Source organism: Medicago truncatula, chromosome 5, assembly GCF_003473485.1.
Source record: "Medicago truncatula cultivar Jemalong A17 chromosome 5, MtrunA17r5.0-ANR, whole genome shotgun sequence".
NCBI classification, from domain to species: Eukaryota; Viridiplantae; Streptophyta; class Magnoliopsida; order Fabales; family Fabaceae; genus Medicago; species Medicago truncatula.
Genome location: NC_053046.1, coordinates 1,276,855 through 1,292,567, shown reverse-complemented (window position 1 = coordinate 1,292,567; position 15,713 = coordinate 1,276,855). Strand labels below are relative to the sequence as shown.

General features: G+C 32.2%; 1 protein-coding gene across 2 annotated transcripts; it reads right to left on the bottom strand.

Annotated features, from left to right (window-relative positions):
• Positions 1-9,821: 9,821 nt before the first annotated feature.
• LOC11439929 (dehydrodolichyl diphosphate synthase complex subunit NUS1) lies at positions 9,822-15,452 on the bottom strand. Of its 2 annotated transcripts, none has more exons than XM_039834312.1 (8): positions 15,178-15,452; positions 14,754-15,072; positions 13,959-14,229; positions 13,809-13,870; positions 11,237-11,429; positions 11,036-11,132; positions 10,478-10,560; positions 9,822-10,178 (listed from the first exon to the last, which is right to left on the bottom strand). In XM_039834312.1, exons 2-8 carry the CDS (start codon positions 14,799-14,801, stop codon positions 10,171-10,173), a joined length of 762 nt encoding a protein of 253 aa, XP_039690246.1. In that variant the 5' UTR covers positions 14,802-15,072; positions 15,178-15,452; the 3' UTR covers positions 9,822-10,170. The 2 variants fall into 2 exon arrangements, with proteins under 2 accessions (XP_039690246.1, XP_003610809.2); XM_003610761.4 differs by having other exon boundaries at positions 14,754-14,815.
• Between the last annotated feature and the right edge of the window lie 261 nt (positions 15,453-15,713).

Below are 15,713 nucleotides of genomic sequence, written 5' to 3'. Positions count from 1 at the left end.
TCTAATTAACCAGTCAACTTTGGACAGCATCATGTCTTTTGGTACTAACAAATAAGGTCGATCGATCATGATTGATGTCACTATAGAGGATAAAGAGGTGCAAAGCCAATAAACAATGAAGAATTGAGTGTGAGACAACATGGGAAGTTTCTATCTCAAGTGCCTCGTGTTCCATGATGTTCCACCTTGCATTGTGAAGATTCATAAGCAAATTATATCACTGCCTTGTGTATCAACATGAGAGAGGCGTTGCCCGAGAATGTTGCCCTAATTTGGTTTTATTTTTTGGTCAAGATATAGTATTTGGTTTTAATGGGGTTTACATCATCTCCAACCATTTTTCTTGTGTTGTTTTATTCTGCTATAATCTAAATCATTCATTCACTTTTCTCTTTCTCTTTGGTGCTGTTTTTTTTTTTTTTTTTTTCATTTATGAACCAATCAATCATTGGACTAGAGAAGGAGAGGGAGCTGCACAAAAAAGGCACGAGAGAATCCAATTCCGTTCTAATCACACAAAAACAACACAAACAAACAAAAACACTTGACCAAAAAGAAAAAAACAAAACACAAGGAAATATCTGGAAATATGGATATGACTTTGGCACTTTGAAAAGGAAACGCCGTTTTGAAGTTTTTGTTATCTTTTCAGCTAGTATGTGGTTAGAAAATCATATTTCCAATTCCCGTAAAAGGAATAAACCACAAATCGTCATAATTTGAAAGATCAACATACTTTTATTATTCTTCATGCTTAAATGCAATTTTGATCCTCCTATTTTCAAAATTGTTAACTTTTGATACTTTTTATTTTATTTTTATAAAACATGTTTTTTGATCCCCCTATTTAAAAAGTTAACAAATTTTTTTGGTCCCCCTCCCCTTCAGGATGATGTGCATGCTCATTAATGACATGACGCTTATGTGACATGACTTATCATTTAACACATCGTTTCCATGTCATCTTAATTATAAATTATATTACAATTTTAAAAAATTAAATAACATTATTATTGAAATTAAAAGAGAATTGGGGGAATAAAATTAAAAATCATAATTTGTTCTTATTCTCAAATTGAAAAAATTTAACATAAAAATAAAATAAAAAGAGGATTGAAAAATAATAGCTTAATATAATTTTTTTTTTGGTAGATAGACGAAATGACAAAGTCATTATAAACTCACACACACAAGTGGAGGTACCGAGGTTCGAATCCCTGTCATGGCATCCGGCCTAACAATTTCGGCATTTTTGGCAGCTGAGCTAGGACTTGTGGATGCTTAATATAATATATTATACTTATAAAAATGGAAATATGTATTAAAATATTTGTATGCGGTTTGGTTTTGAAAAATTAATCCAAAATCCGATTCAATCTGAACGGTTTTCTCAAAATGTCATCCAATCAAATCTAATAATATTTGGTTTTGTGCGGTTTTCAGTTTTTTGAACCGGTTTGCGGTTTTAATTTGGATCGGTTTGAATTTGAACACCATTAATCCCACTGGTTACCATCAGTTTTGCTCCCTTTAACTTGACACGAATGTAATGTATGACAAATGATACTTGTATGATCATCAATTTATGATAATATTTTGACAACATTCTCTTTTATATTCATATTATATGTTCTTACTTTCTTTTCCTTTCTCTCTCTTTTTTTTGTTTTTGACTAATAAAAAAAAATTATCATAAAAGTTGTCATCAAATATGTGTACACATATCATTATTCAAATGCAATCATGAATTACTTCATTGTGTTTAAATACAGTTTTGTCTCTATTTCTTATTATCTATCTTATCTGCAACATTTTGCCAGCTTCACACGCATATCATGTCGCTCTTCTCGTAAGTTTTACATTATGGTAATATTCATTTTGATATTTGAATGTGTAACGAGTAGCCACAATAATCGATCAATGCATCAAAATTTTAAAGTAGTCATTGATTGTGTAGTTCATTAATCAAAATAGTTTTGAGGTTAAAATAATCTCTCAATGCTGATATTAACACTTTTCATATATTAAAGGATATGACAATAAGTAAATATATATAAAGACTGATACAATAATAAATAGACTTAAATGCATTTTTATCCCCTATTTACATATTTTTGAATTTTAGTCCCCCTATTTCTAAACTCAACATTTTAATCCCTCTATTAACAAAGTAAACAACAAAATTTGGTCCCCCACCAATTTAACTTATGCGGCGCTGAGTTGTCAGTAGTGAATTGGTAAAATGATTTCCATGACCATTATAATAATTTTTATTCTATCATCAAATTTTTTTTAAAGATTCTATTATCAATTTTATTAATATATTAAACAATTATAAAATCAATTATAATAACACTCAAACCCAAATCCAGCAACCACATCACCATACCATCATCAACAAAATTATTCTCAAATGATACTGCTTGATCTTGAATACGTGATAGTGATTTAATTTCAATGGTAATTGTTCGAATCGAAGGGCAGGGATTTTGTCTTCCAAAGGTTGTTCAGAGAAGGGCTGCAGTTTGTATGTTACATTGTATATTTTGCGACTGAAAATTATTGAAAACACGCATCTTCTGAGATGATATTAATTTAAAGGAAAATCCTTGTAACGCGAAAATCTATGAATGAATTCAAATGTAGATGAGTATTGAGTTTTTTTTTTTATTTAGAATCTCATGTATTCCAAGGACTTATTATATGCGAATCGAAAGGAAAAAAAAAACCATGAATTGAAACTAAAAAAGTTGTTTGGTTTTTGTTTTTTTTTCTTCAGATATAATAGATCTTCAAATATTTCAATTTTAGGGTTTGTGATTTTTCATATTTTAGTTTTGTTACATTTGAGGTTTGGGTTTCCAGATTGTTAGCGATGGTGAAGAATCTGGTGTTTGTGTTGATGAAGGAGGATTTTTTTTAATCAATTGATACAATTAAAATAAATAATGTCACGGAAACTATTGTTTTCAATTCACTATTTCCAACTAAGTGCCAAGTAATTCATCAGGATGCCACATCATATACACTAATGGGGGACCAAAATATTATGTTGACTTTCTTAATAGAGGAACTAAAAAGCTTATTTTTAAAATAGGGAGACTAAAAGTTCAAAAAAAAATGTAAATAAAGGGACTAAAAATACATTTAATATTATATTATATTACAACAACAACAACTATGCCTTATCCCACTAAGTGGGGTCGGCTACATGGATCAAATGACGTCATAATGTTCTATCAAACACCAAATTTGGATTCAACTGATTAACCTCTAAATCCTTTATAATGGTTTCTCTAATAGTTTTTCTAGGTCTTCCTCTACCCCTGTTAACTTGACTCTCCTCCATTTGATCTACTCTTCTTACCACGGCATTTACGGATCTTCTCTCTACATGCCCAAACCATCTAAGCCTATTTTCTACCAACTTTTCTACTATAGGTGCTACCCCACTCTCTCTCTAATGGTGTCATTCCTAATCCTACCATGTCTAGTCTTACCACTCATCCAACGCAACATCCTCATCTCTGCTATGCTTACTTGATTCTCATGTTGACTCGTAACCGCCCAACACTCCGTACCATACAACAACGCCGGTCTGACTGCTGTCCGATAGAACTTTCCTTTCAACTTAAGTGGTACTTTCTTATCGCACAAAACACCTTAGGCTCTTCTTCATTTCAACCACCCAGCTTGAATACGATGGCTTACATCTGCTTCTATTTCTCCGTCATTTTGTACGAAGGACCCAAGATATTTAAACCGTGTAACTTGGGGTATGATATGATCTCCAACTTTCATCTCCAAGGTAGACCTACTTCTCCTTTCGCTGAAGTTACATTCCATATACTCCGTCTTGCTTCTACTCAACCGGAATCCATACGCTTCTAAGGCTTGCCTCCAGGTCTCTAGCCTCATGTTCACTTCCTCCCTCGACTCACCCACCAAGACTACATCATCTGCAAAAAGCATACATCTCGGTGCTAACTCTTGGATGTGTTCCGTCAATACATCCAAAACTAAAGTAAAAAGATAAGGACTTAGGGTTGACCCTTGGTGCAATTCTATTGTTATGGGAAAATCTTCGGTAGTCCCATCCTGCGTCCTCACACTAGTCGAAGCTCCCTCATACATATCTTTGATAGCCCTAATATAGTTAATGCTATTATTTTAAGAGTTGTGTTATTTGAACATCCATATATGTGACAACTTTTATGCAACCAAAATTTTACAAAGGGAATGAGATATTGACACAAAAACCAAAGCAATAGAGAGAGGAAGTAAAAAGGTAATGTGAGTATGAAAGATAAAGTTGTCACAAAAGTTGTCAAAAATGGTTGTTCAAATATCATTTCTCTTATTTTAATAGTATGCATGAGTTTAATTTAATCAACTTTGTTTCTATTTCGTATGTTTCAAAGATAATCAATCACCGTTATTTCGTATCGAACCTATTATTTTATCATATTTTTATAAGATTATTATTAACAAAAAAAATTACAATTTGTAATTTGGATATCCAAAAATCGATCCAAATTAAACTGTATTAATTTAAATCGGATTAAATCAATTTTTTAAAATTAATCATCTAAAACCAAACTGAACCGCATATAATTTTATCTTTAGATCAGATAAGTTTTTACCTCAAAACCAATCCAAATCAGACCGCGAACACCCCTGCTTGGGATGGAGTGCATTTCATCCTTATTCAATTTCATTCCATTATCTTTTAAACAAGGGAAACAGCAAAGTATATATCTATTTCATCCTATTTTGTTCCAACACATATCATCAATCGAAACAAATAGTCTTAGATTTTGTTTGGATTTTTTAAATTAGCGTAGTGGAATAAAGCGAAACAAACATTTCATAACTTGTTCACTAAAAAAAAAATCATTAATTGTGAATTTTATAATTCGGCAAACAAAGTTTCAATTCTACTGTTTAGAAAACACATAATAAATTCATTTGAGTTAGTTTAATAGTGTTTAGTTAAAACTTTGAAGTATGTTCATATCAAAGTTTCATTTTTTATTCTCCTATATATCAATTTCGGTAGACTTAATCTATACAAAACTATGTTCTGGTTTAAAATGCCCCCCATCACACACACATACACAAGTGAGCAATATTATTGAAACTATTAGATTAGTCGATCTTTGAACTAAATACTGAATTTTCTTTAAAAAAAAATACAAAAAATATTTATTCCATTTTTACCTTTATTTGTTTTTTTTAAGATAATAAAATGAAGGCTTAATATATCGTTTGGTCCCTTAACTTATTTTTGGTTTTCATTTTGGTCCCTTAATTATAAAGTGTCTCAATTTGGATTTTTTTCTAGTTATTGTATGAATGTTGTTGAATTTGGCATGAATATAAAGAAGTGGTGGAAGGAAGAAGATGAAGAAAGAAAGGAAAAATTAGGTGTTGGCGGTATACTGTAAATATAATGGACCTGCAATCGAATGGTTGAAATCATATCAAAAATATTAAACATTAAAAAACTAACGGAGGGGACCAAAATTGTAAACTGCAGAAGATTTATGGGACCAAATTGAGACATTTTATAGTTAAAGGACCAAAATGAAAACCAAAAATAAATTAAGGGACCAAATGATGTATTAAGTCTAAAATGAATTATATTAAACCAAATGAGCTCACACCAGCACTAGGAGTGCGAGGTTAGGACTCAAAGTGATTACAAACAAAAGACAAATGAAACCAACACACCTCCTAGCTAGAAGTCGATACAACACTCTAGCTAGGTAGCAATAGTAAAACACTAAATAAGATTAATTCACCCGTGATGAAAATCAAAAGATACATTAGTGTTTCTTCTTTTAAGCATCAAAAAGAGAGAAGTTTCACTTTGTCACCAAGATGTTGTAAAGTCAATTATTTTTGCCGAAAAATACGATTGTTTCTTTCCTTCCAAAGAATCCAAACAAACACTATCCATATCAAATGAAGACCAAATTTTTCTCGAGTCGCCTGTTTCATTTGTAAATTGTGCAAAATGATCAAAAATATGTAATATGTCCGCAGTAGAAATACCAAGTCAATGTTGAAGAAATATCCATATGCCACCTAAATAAGCACAACCCACAAATAAATGATCGATACTTTCCTCCTTTTCACAACCACTCGAACAAAGAAATGAGGTTGTAGTTAAAATTCCATGATGAACCAGCTTATCCTTCATTGCCAATTGATTGAGAAGCAACCACCACACGGACAAAGAGACCTTCAAATGCACCACTTTATTTCAAAAAGTAGCATAGAAGACATAACTATCATGCTACATCACAAAAGAAACAAACAATAGATACCTTGGATTGTGTACCCTTTGCATGGGTTGAGAGTCTCACAAATCTTGCACATCATCCTGCAAAAAAATGTTATACAACAAAAGACTGCACTCCTATATTTGCTCCTTTTCCACCACTTCCAACCATCCTCCCCAACTCCCTAACCTAAAGAACACATCACTCCCTAACCTAAAGAACACATCTCAATGATTGTCATCGACAAGTTTTCTGCTAAATCAAATAATCATCTAAACCTATCGCATCACACACCTCCCTTTAACCAGAATAATATATTAGTTCCACCCCCACAACGGCACCCCTACAAAACTCTCATCAAGCCAACTTCCCACCCCGAACTTACTCCTCTACAAATGGCTGAGATATCACGCAACCAACTGGATCACGTCGACCCTTATTTCTTCACCCTACCATCCTCCCCCCTTAACGAGCAACTAAAACCTTATACCAGAATTTGACTGCTCCACCTGCAACCTCCAACACCACCTTTCTATCATAGTCATATTAAATTATCCAACCCTTCTACCTCAACCCCCCATTTCTCCTTGTGTAGACTAAATAGAATTATAAATGTAGGATTAAATGAAATCTAATGTGGAATATTTTAATTCCACATTTACCCTAACAAATCATATGTATATGACATGAATCTATAAATTATAAAGTATTAATTCTTATACGAATTTTATTTTTTGGAATTGATAAAGAAATTGTATTTGTGAAACTGTTGTATATTTTAGCAAGTACTATGATTAGAGAATTATATTTCCCGTAAAAAAAATAAACCACGAACAATCAATATGTTTGCATCTATTAAATCAACATACTTTATACTGTATCTCCAATTGAAAATTATTTTGAAAACTACATTTATAAACAATTCCAACGTATTGACAAGTATATGTGACGCATATATATCATGTCTCTCTTCTTGCGAGGTTCACATTTCTTGTTAAGTTGGTGGGGATGGTTGCCACTACTTTTGTTGTCCGAGATAGTGAAGATGAGAAAATGTTATTGAGAAGAAAATAGGAAATTGGGCCAAAGTGTATTTTAATATATTAAAATGAAGTAACTCACGATTCCATTATATTTCTTTTAAATTGAAGGACAACAAATTGAGAGTAAGTGATGGGATGAGATGAAATACATTTTTTTGATAGATAGACGAGATGACAAAACAATCATAAACTCACACATATAAAATGGAGGTATTGGGATTCGAACCTCGGTCATAACATCCGGCTTAATAATTTCAAAAAAAAAAATCGGAAATACATTCTATTACATTATATTTCAAACTATAGTATATTAAACTTATGAAAATTTAATATGAAACTTTTTATAGCAATTTCGTTTTTGGTATTAGTAAACGAATTTGTATTTGTGAAACTATAAGATATTTAAGTATGTATGTGATTTGAAAATCATACATTTCCCAATAAAAATAAAAAAAACCACGAATGGTCACCATTAGCATCTACTAAATCAACATACTTATATGTCAAGTATGCCTCTAGCAACAAAAGTGGTAGCAACCATCCCCACCAACTTAACATACTTATGATACTTATGTCTCTATCAACATACTTATGATAGGAAAGATATATGCGTGTGGAAATGGGAGAATGTTGGAGAGAAGATAATTAAGAAATAGGGACAGGATTGAATTTTAATATATTGAAAATAAAGTCATTCACGATTCAATTTCATTCCTCCCAAATTGTTGGTAAAAAATAGCGTAATAAACAATTCATTTCCAAATTGGACTAGCAACCAATATACCCATCCTTTTGCCTTGTGGCTGGGCTAAAAGCTGATCATACAATTAATAGAAATAGAAATATTCCTTAAAAAAAATACAAGCAATACAAATATTGTTAAAAATACACCCTTTAATACAAATTTTCTAATATCTCCTCTTTGGTTCTTCCCAAAAAATAAATTTTCTCTTTAGTCAGTTAAGATTTACATTACTCCTATCAAATTTATGAGACTCGTATGATTTAGTTTATTTGAATCTTAACCAATCAAAAAATGAGTTAAAAAATATGTGTTAATAAAATAATGCTGCTAGCATTATTTATCGGGTCTTGCTAGCATTCTTCTTATTTAAATAATGATTTTAACATATGCAACATCAAATACATGTGAGCATAACTTAAATGATAAAGATATTGTATTATATATACACTATAGAGAGGGTTGTGATTCGAACCCAAAATTCATCACTTGCTTATTTGAAAGAGTGCAATTCTAATCACTAGACTACTTGACAATAATAATATTTATGTATTGTAAAAAAAAAATTGTGTTTTTATACAAAACACATAGCCTTTTTGGTGATGAACGAGAAATATCGTTAAAAGCTTGGGTTAGAATCCTCCTATTTTATCAAAATAAATGAAGGATACTATTTAGAGATGGGATTCAAAAAGTAGATAATGAGTTATACAGCTAAGACCATCCCCAATGGGGGATCTCTTCCTTTTAAAACTCGGTACCTATATGAGGTACCCCATAGCGAAAATATTTTATTTGGAATATCTAATAGGAACAAAATCTCAATGGAGACCTCCAATTTTAAGTGGGACACACATTTTTTAATATTAGAATATTGAATGTAATGATATAAAGTTATTGATACATGATTAATGTGTCTCGTTTAAGATATTTGTGTGAGATACTGTATTGGAGGGATTTTTTTTTTGTTGTGGTCGGGGTATATTAAGTAGATATCCAGAAGTCCTAGCTCAACTGACAAAATGTCGAAATTGTTAGGCCGGATGCCATGATTGGGGTTCGAACCCCGGTACCTCCACTTATTTGTGTGAGTTTATGATAGCTTTGTCATTTCATCTATCTACCAACAAAAAATATTAAGCTTAGACAATTAAATAATGAGGAGACATTAAGCTTACACAATTCAATCAATATATATTAAGCTTAGACAATTAAACAGCACAGGCCAATCCAATTTGTCGCCTTCTTTTTTGTTTTTAAATAAAACAATTATGCTGCTACTATTTGTCTTTGAAATGTTACTCTCTCAATAATTGGTGCACCAAACGTCTCCACATCATGCATAATTGTTATATAGTATATGTAACTTTCATATTCATCATCAATAAAAAAAGGAAATCACATCCCCGTGAGCTTAGCTCAATTGGTAGAGATATTGCATATTATATGCAGGGGCCAAAGTTCGAACCTCGGACACCCCACTTCTCCACAATTAAATTGTGTGAACTCTGACCAATAGGCTACTTGACAAAAAAAAAAAAAAAAAAAAATCACTTTTAAGGTATATTCTCATAGGACATGTTAAAACTTTCTGCAGGAGTTGACACTTGTATTTGTTTGTCTGTCCCTAAACTATACATTTTCACCAAAAATAACTCCGTCCTTGTCCACTTCTCTATCCATCATAATGCCTGTCTCCTCCTTATTTAGCTTGGTTGTTTATTATTTTCATTTATAAATTTGTTCAGCTAAATAAAGATACACTATCATTGTTAGATAATCAAAAGATACAGTATCATTGTCGCGTACATGGGTTTTTTCAGCTAAATAAAGCCAACAGTAGGGCAACTAAAACTCAAAACAGCAACACTGAGGAGGCAAGTGAGGGCAAAAGATATATCTACTTAATTTTCCGTTGTTAAAAGTTTAGTGAGTGAATCTAAATCATTACTTGTAATTCTATTTCTATTGTAACACATTTACACATTACTAGCAAGAAACCATTCCTCCACAGAGATGTATAGCTAGGTATTTTTCTATTCTTCGCGCCTATGCTTTGTGCTTGCACAGTCAATTTACTTTTGATTGATTTCCTTCCCTATGTACCTGTTAGCAATCCCGAAAAAATAGTTAAACAAATTGCAATCACATATAGAATATAACATAGTTTACACTAACTCTACCTATAGTTCAAAGGCAAATATCATATATAATGGTAAGGAGTAAGGACTAAGAGGGGTCGTCTGTCAACAAAGTAGGTGTATACTAGTATAGGTTTGTGTAACTTCTATTTGAAGGATGTGAGCTAGTTTTTGGATAATCTGGTATAAGATATAACAAACAGATATGGAGATGCTAGAAGCAAAATGCAATTAATAATTAAAAAAATTACTCTAAAAACTTACCATAATTTTGGTGCACCTTTGTAAAATTGTAAATGGCTTTTATTAAGGAACCATATCTCATGAAGTTCAACGACCCCATATGCCTGAAAGAAACATTACTCGGAATCTATTCAACTAAAAAATAGAAAAACCAAGCTATGTATAAAATGCAACTTCTCATACTAACATCACATGCAACCTATGCAATGCGTGGAAGTTCATTTTTTTAAGGTTTGCTGCATCAGCAACATGGTCTGGAGTAGCAACTAGCAACTTCGTTACAGGTTTACTATGCAAAAAAGAAAATATAACAAAAAGGGAGAGAAACTGAATCAGATCCAATTATATTCACCGACCATTCAATGATTACAAACTACTTTCATTTACATGGACTTCTATTTCTTATTATCAACATACTAATCCACAATAAGCCTAATGCAAAGCAAAATGCCTATGTAACAGAGTAGCTAACTTCATTACTGTTTGCACTTCATGAAAACAAACGAGCTAACTTTTTATTCTCCCAATGATGATAAAGAAAACAGAAATAAAAATAATAATATCCTAGAAACAACTTACACTATCTCTGTATACCGAATTCTCCATGCAGGAAAACCAAGATGACACCTCACAGGTCCATAAACCAGTAAAAGGTCAGGTTCAGGGCCTATGCAACCTGAGAGTCAGACAAGATCGTCATTAGCCAGATAATGTTATACTGCACAAGGAAATACACACTTTAAAGTTTGAACTAGTAGTAGGTTTTGGAAGCAAACATACCAACTATTTGCAGTGCCTGATTCAGGCGAGGCTCTAATTGATAATCAAGTTCTCCATCTAAGTTATGTCGTTTCGAACTCTCAACAAAAATCAAGTTAGCTGCTTTGGTCACTGCTTCCTTCCCATCCACATAAGAAACAAATTCTAGGGTCATGTGATCTGGTACATGGTCTGTGACAGCTTTATTAACTTCCTGCATTGAGTTAAAGCTAGATCTGATCAAACGAATTAAAAAGCAGTTGAAGTTACAGTTGAATGAGCCATTTAATACATATTTTATATTAATGAGTCGTATGGATGCATAGAAAAAATGGAAATAAACCAAAAGGGAATAATAATGGTATTTTTCCCTCCATTTCTTTAGAGGGGGAAGAAGACATGGTCTCATTCTCTTAGTTTGTCTGAGGAAAAATTTCATATGATTTTTTTTTCTTTTGAATTAGCAAATATTATTAGCGCTAAACCTGCACAAGACGCAGATCCTGCCCCTCACGCAACCCGCCAGCCCTGCCCCTTCCTCTTACCTCAAGAGACAATCTCTCGGATTCCAACTCCATTCGTAGAACAATGAAGTGTGAAGAAAAATGGGGCTGTTGTATCACTGAGTATGTTCTCTCCCTTTTTACCTCACATTAGAGAGAACTTTTCTTGTGGACTCGAAGGTACTTTTGCATGCCTACTTTCTGTCACTCCTATTATTGACCTACCCATCCAAAACACCTAAAATTAAAAGAATTTTCTAAACTCATTTTCTTTCCTTGCTTTTCCCTCCTCCCATTTACCAATATCTTTTTTTTTTTTGATAGACCATTTACCAATATCTTACCCACGCATTAACCATTACATAGCTGACTATTGAGATGCATTGATGACTGCCCAAATGAGAGTGTCTCTCCTAGGTTCACATCAGGCATGTAGCTTATATGATATATCAGCAGAAACATTTGCTTCATCGCCTCATCAATAATTTCTTAGAGACATATCCACAAATACTATAGGCAGCTCCCATCATTTACGAACTTCTTAAGACAAATGAGCAACTGAAATGATACAAAATGTATTCAACAAAAATCTTCCCTTTTTATAGAAAATTGAACTTGACATGGGGCACACCCTTTCCTGTTGTCCCAATAAAGGAATATTTAAAAATCTGTATACAAATTTGACACAAAACCTATTTCTCTTAAGTTTTATTGTATGATTATAAATTCCTATACAATTTTAAAAATAATACTCCCTCCGTCCCTATATATAAGACCCTTTTGCCAAAATCACGGGAATTAAGATAGTGGATATTTGTATTAAAGTTGTTTGTAATCACTATTGTTTTTACAATTTTATCCTTTAAGAAAGAAGGTTAGTTTATGTTTTCAACATGTTATTTATTGTTGATTGAAGAAAAAGATGTATAATAAATAGGGGCATGTATGTAAAGAAATAATTAATGTAGTTGGAAATAACAAAGGGGTCTTATAAAAAGGGACAAAAAAAATTCTCAAAAGGGTCTTATAATTAGGGACGGAGGGAGTAATAATAATTCCCCACAGACCAAAAATAGACTTAGATTATTCTTAAGCCCCTTCAGATTTCAGAGATTTATAGATTGATTCCTAAAATTTCAATTTAGGAGTAAAACCCAACAACTACAGTAAGACTGAAATGGATAATGTAATTTTTCATTAAAAATAATGCATTAAATCATAAGGGTCGCGAACTTCTTAATAAAGGAATAATTCACACTATTTCCTTTTTTAGAGTATTAAAATATGTTAGGGTGGCGAAAGTAACACACATTAATTAGTAAAAATAATAAACATTGAGGAGAAAAGTGGGAAAAATCATATTTTATTAAATATTTTTGTAAATTTTACTCTAAAATTGGTGTTTTTTTTTTATTTTTTTTATTTTTTATCCTTGTGATACTCAGTGCTTCACCATATATATATGAACTGATGAGTGGGCCTTGGCAGTGAAATTTTGCATTTTATCACACAAGCTAATCCTGCGGATTCAACGGATTCAGAGGGCATCATCACCCGTTCTAAAAACGGCATTACAAAACCAAAAGTTTTAGAACCGTAGTAGTATGTCTCTTTGTTTTTGCTAGCTTAGGTTCAATTTAGATAGTTGGCCTGATGTGGCTACTACTTGTCTCTCTTTCTTTTGTGTAGTTTTTGCACTCTGGCTGTATAAGGGTTCAAGCCCTCTCTTGAATTTTATTGCTTCTTTTTTGCCTTATCAAAAAAAAAAAAAAAGAATTACACATATATAAGTCAAGAACAGAAGTTATAAGGAAATTGTCACATTGTGAAGGGGCGAGCATGAACTTAGAGGGTATAGTGCTGTCAACGTCTTTTAATTTGGGGTGGAGATCACCCCTTTTACTTACAACCTAGTTCCGTCCCTGGCAATTAGATTTACCGAAACTATGTGATTTATATGGAAAACACATGAGATGCACTGCCTACTCAAAAGAACGTTAATAATAATATCGTATCATAAACCACGACATAAGTTTATCAATATATTAAGTAAGAAGCAATCTGCTGGGAAGAAAAAAAATATATGTTACCTCTATGGATTTTGCATTCTTCATTGTGTGAAATATGGCCTCCTTTGACTTTTTCAACACTCCTATAATGTAGAGTTAAAAAAAAAAAAATTACAATACAACCCAAGTAAAACAAAGTTTACCATCACTAATCATCCAAAGCTTTCATACCATTCATGTCATAGAGGCATACATTTTTTATACCAAGCGAGTCCAGCCACTGCAAAAGTTGAACAACTTTTGAAGTCTGATGAGCATCTTCACTCTCTATGACAATGGCAAGGTACCGAAGCTTTGCTATAGGAAGAGACTTGTATTTCTTAAATACTCCATAAGAGATGAAATAGCTTTCAAACAAATTAGCCACGACTGATATGTAATACCATGCGCTGACAATGATTTGTAGAAAGTACCATAGTAGTTGAAGCCCAAGATTTCGAATCTGTACAAAAGTTTGTTTGGAGAAACTTCTCAAGAAGCACTTAAGAAACAGAAAATATTAAACAAATCTTGCGATCACACTATGAGTTTTTAAACAAAAGCTTCTTGCATAAGTTGCTACTATGAGTTTCTTGCATCTCAATTTTTTCAGAAGCTCTATCATTTGACTTCTCTATGACATCTACAAGCTTATTAGAAATTCTCCATTGTGGAAAATTCCATAAATTTTGTTTAACTAAGAAGCTGTTATAAGCTAGAAACAAGTAATCCAAATTGGGTCCGATTCACATGCTAAATTATTTCAATATAGTTTTAGGGAATGTTTGAATTGACTGACTTATTTGAGCTTATATACTGGCATATGAACTTGTGTGAGACTGTTTGAGAGAGTGAGTTTGTGGAAACAACTCCCATAAGGTGTTTTCAGCTTATTTCCATAACATCAGTCTCTATGATAGCTTATGAAACAAAAACTCTAATAACTGAGAAGCCTAAATGATGAAGAAGATAGAGATGAAGGCTTACGGCAAGAATAGAATGATACAAGTTGTGAGCTACATCTCTGAAATCCATTATCCTCTTCTCTTCTACATACAAGTATGAAAACAAAATCAAAAGATAGGAACAATAAAGTGAAGATTTATAGAACAAGAATAATGAAAACAAGCAGCATTAAGTAGAAAGATCAAAAGGGAAATTGAATCAAACAGGTTATGTGCAACAATACTAATAGAATTAGATTCGACCAGAGCGACGCGAGGGTTGAAAGGTGGAGCGAATAGTAAAAGATAGATAGTGTTTACTTTCTCTCTTCTTTTCTGAATCAGAAAAATACGAGAATAGTCTGAAATTGAATAAGATTTAGAATTCTTCATTGTAATTGTAATGATGATGAACTCAAATGATTTCAATATATTTTTAGCACTAATTGCATATTTTCAAAACTAACCTTAAGATTTGTGAGTACTTTAAATATTTCGTACATGCAATAGGGGGTTTGAAGAATAGAAATGTGGGGGTTTTTGGGTTGATTCTAAACAGGAGGGAAATGGAGAATTAGAGCAAAATATTAACTGAAATGGGTTTCTTTGATGAAGGGTTTATGATTTTCATTCATTCATGCATGTGCTTGATTTTGAGGGATTGGTGAGGAAGGAATTTGAAGAAGAGAGGATGCCATGGGCGTCTGAGAAAAGAAGATAATTCTGATTTTCATTCCTCTTATTTTTAATCACATTTAACCCTTTTCTCTTTTACTATTTTTCCCCATAATTGTTTTCTTACATCAATATTTCTCCAATTTAATTTATTAATTAATATATAAAATCTTATCTCATCCTTTATTTGGAGTCTTTAATTCACGCTGGATCGTTACAATTGTCTTGGTAGTTTGAAGCCAATGTTGATTTATTGACTTTGAAATCAACAACCATATAAACCGTTAATCAATATGGTTGTATTGCACCTATTTCATTTATGAAATTT

Coding starts and splice junctions, on each gene's coding strand:
- LOC11439929 (XM_039834312.1), bottom strand. CDS start 14,801: ATGGATTTCAGAGATGTAGCTCACAACTTGTATCATTCTATTCTTGCC. Junction 13,871..13,958: donor ATGCCTCTATGACATGAATG/GTATGAAAGCTT, acceptor TCTACATTATAG/GAGTGTTGAAAAAGTCAAAG. Junction 11,133..11,236: donor TCAGGCACTGCAAATAGTTG/GTATGTTTGCTT, acceptor TCTGACTCTCAG/GTTGCATAGGCCCTGAACCT.